The 1,705-nt window shown below is 32.1% G+C and overlaps 1 protein-coding gene across 1 annotated transcript; it reads right to left on the reverse strand.

Annotated features, from left to right (window-relative positions):
- Nucleotides 1–168: 168 nt before the first annotated feature.
- Nucleotides 169–750, reverse strand: LOC112524795. The gene has a single exon (XM_025134747.1). The coding sequence runs from the start codon at nt 748–750 to the stop codon at nt 169–171; it is 582 nt and encodes a 193-aa protein (XP_024990515.1).
- Nucleotides 751–1,705: the final 955 nt, after the last annotated feature.

Genomic DNA, 1,705 nt, shown 5'->3' on the forward strand with positions numbered 1-1,705 from the left:
ACAAATCATATAGTTAAGGAGTTTACCTTTCTTAGTTAGCCACTCTTTGAATTTAGGGCAATCATGTTGAGTATGATCGAATTGTTTGCAAAACCGATACCTAACTTTGCCCTTCGTTCCACTTGTACCCGAACCGTTCTTTTGAGCCTTATTGGGAGTAAACTTACTTCACTTATATGGACCCTTTCCGCTGTTCGAGAACTTCCTCTTATAGGCGTTAGTAGTAGTAAGATGAACAACGTCCGGTTTTTCTATTTTTAGACGTTCCTCTTCTTGAACATACATGGCAATAAGTTCACTCATCTTCCACTTCTCTTTTTGGGTATTGTAATTAATTTTGAATGGTCCAAATTGAGAGGGTAATGAAGTCATTATGAAATGGATAAGGAAACCTTCAGATATTTCCATATCCATACTTTTGAGTTTGTTTGCCATGTCGTTCATGATCATAATGTGCTCACGCACACCACTAACACCATCATACTTTGTGGTGAGCATTTTAAGTATAAGGGTACTTGCATGTGCTTTAGATGTACCCTTAAATTGCTCCTCCACGGAAGTTAAGTATCCCGTAGCTGTTTCAGAGTTCGAGATTGCTCCCTTGATGGCTAAGGATATGGAGTTTTTGATTATCATAAGGGACATGCGGTTTGAACGCTCCCACTGTTCAAAGAGACGCTTTTCTTCAGGTGTGCTCTTGTCAGTTAAAAGAGTTGGGCGTCCAATCCTTAAAGCATAATCCAAGTCCATCACTCCAAGAGCAATTTTAATTTGCTCATTCCAGGAAGAAAAATTAGTCCCATTCAGCGGTTCAACTCCGGATATATATATCCGGAGATTCCCGTCATTATTGAGGCTAGCATGTTAAAGTAAGAAAAATTAGGCTCATAACGAAACTAAAAAAAATGATAATAAATTATGGGGCATACACATATTCATTCATAAAACATAAATTCAGTTTAATCTATTACAAACACATATAATATATCATTATTAAACCTAAGATTCAATCGTTAACCTTTTGTTGGTCCAATCAACAATTAAATCATTGATATTCTAAGCAAATTATGCCGACTTATCTAAAATGTATTACCTTTGGGCAAAAAAAATGTCAGAAAAGTCGATAATGCAAAAGAAATTCTATCTAATAATTCACAGTTTGCTCCTCCGTTGGGTTGAAACAAACCATGAATTATCAAACATATTAAGTATGAATTATTTTATGTTAAATACCAACATAGAACAATCTTTCGTTGGAAAGATTATTCGATTTGAAATTCAAAATCTATATATATATTAAAGGAAGAACCAAAATGTTGTTCAATGAGAACACTTCTATCTTATTTATCTTTTTTCTCATTATTTTGATTTATTTTTAATATATAATCTACACATTCATTGTTAACCCTTTCATTTTCCTACTTTTTTAACTCCATTTTCATTATTTTATAAAGTAAAATTGAATCCACAAATATAATATATATATATATATATTTACATCAATACATCATATTTTTAATTACATGACATTGAAAAAATAAATCATATATATATATATATATATAGTTGGGTTTATGTGAGACCAATGATTTTTCGTGAGACCCGTAAGACCAATTTATGTTCATTGATCAACTTTATAAGTTAATGATCTAATGACCTAAAGTTGTACGGTGACAATTTTGTAATTATTGAGAAGTTTCGTGGC

The sequence above is a fragment of the Cynara cardunculus genome (assembly GCF_001531365.2).
Source record: "Cynara cardunculus var. scolymus isolate 2C chromosome LG 13, CcrdV1, whole genome shotgun sequence".
Taxonomy (NCBI): Eukaryota; Viridiplantae; Streptophyta; class Magnoliopsida; order Asterales; family Asteraceae; genus Cynara; species Cynara cardunculus.

Excerpts from the sequence above, each read along its gene's own strand:
- LOC112524795 (XM_025134747.1), bottom strand. The coding sequence starts at position 750 with ATGGACTTGGATTATGCTTTAAGGATTGGACGCCCAACTCTTTTAACT.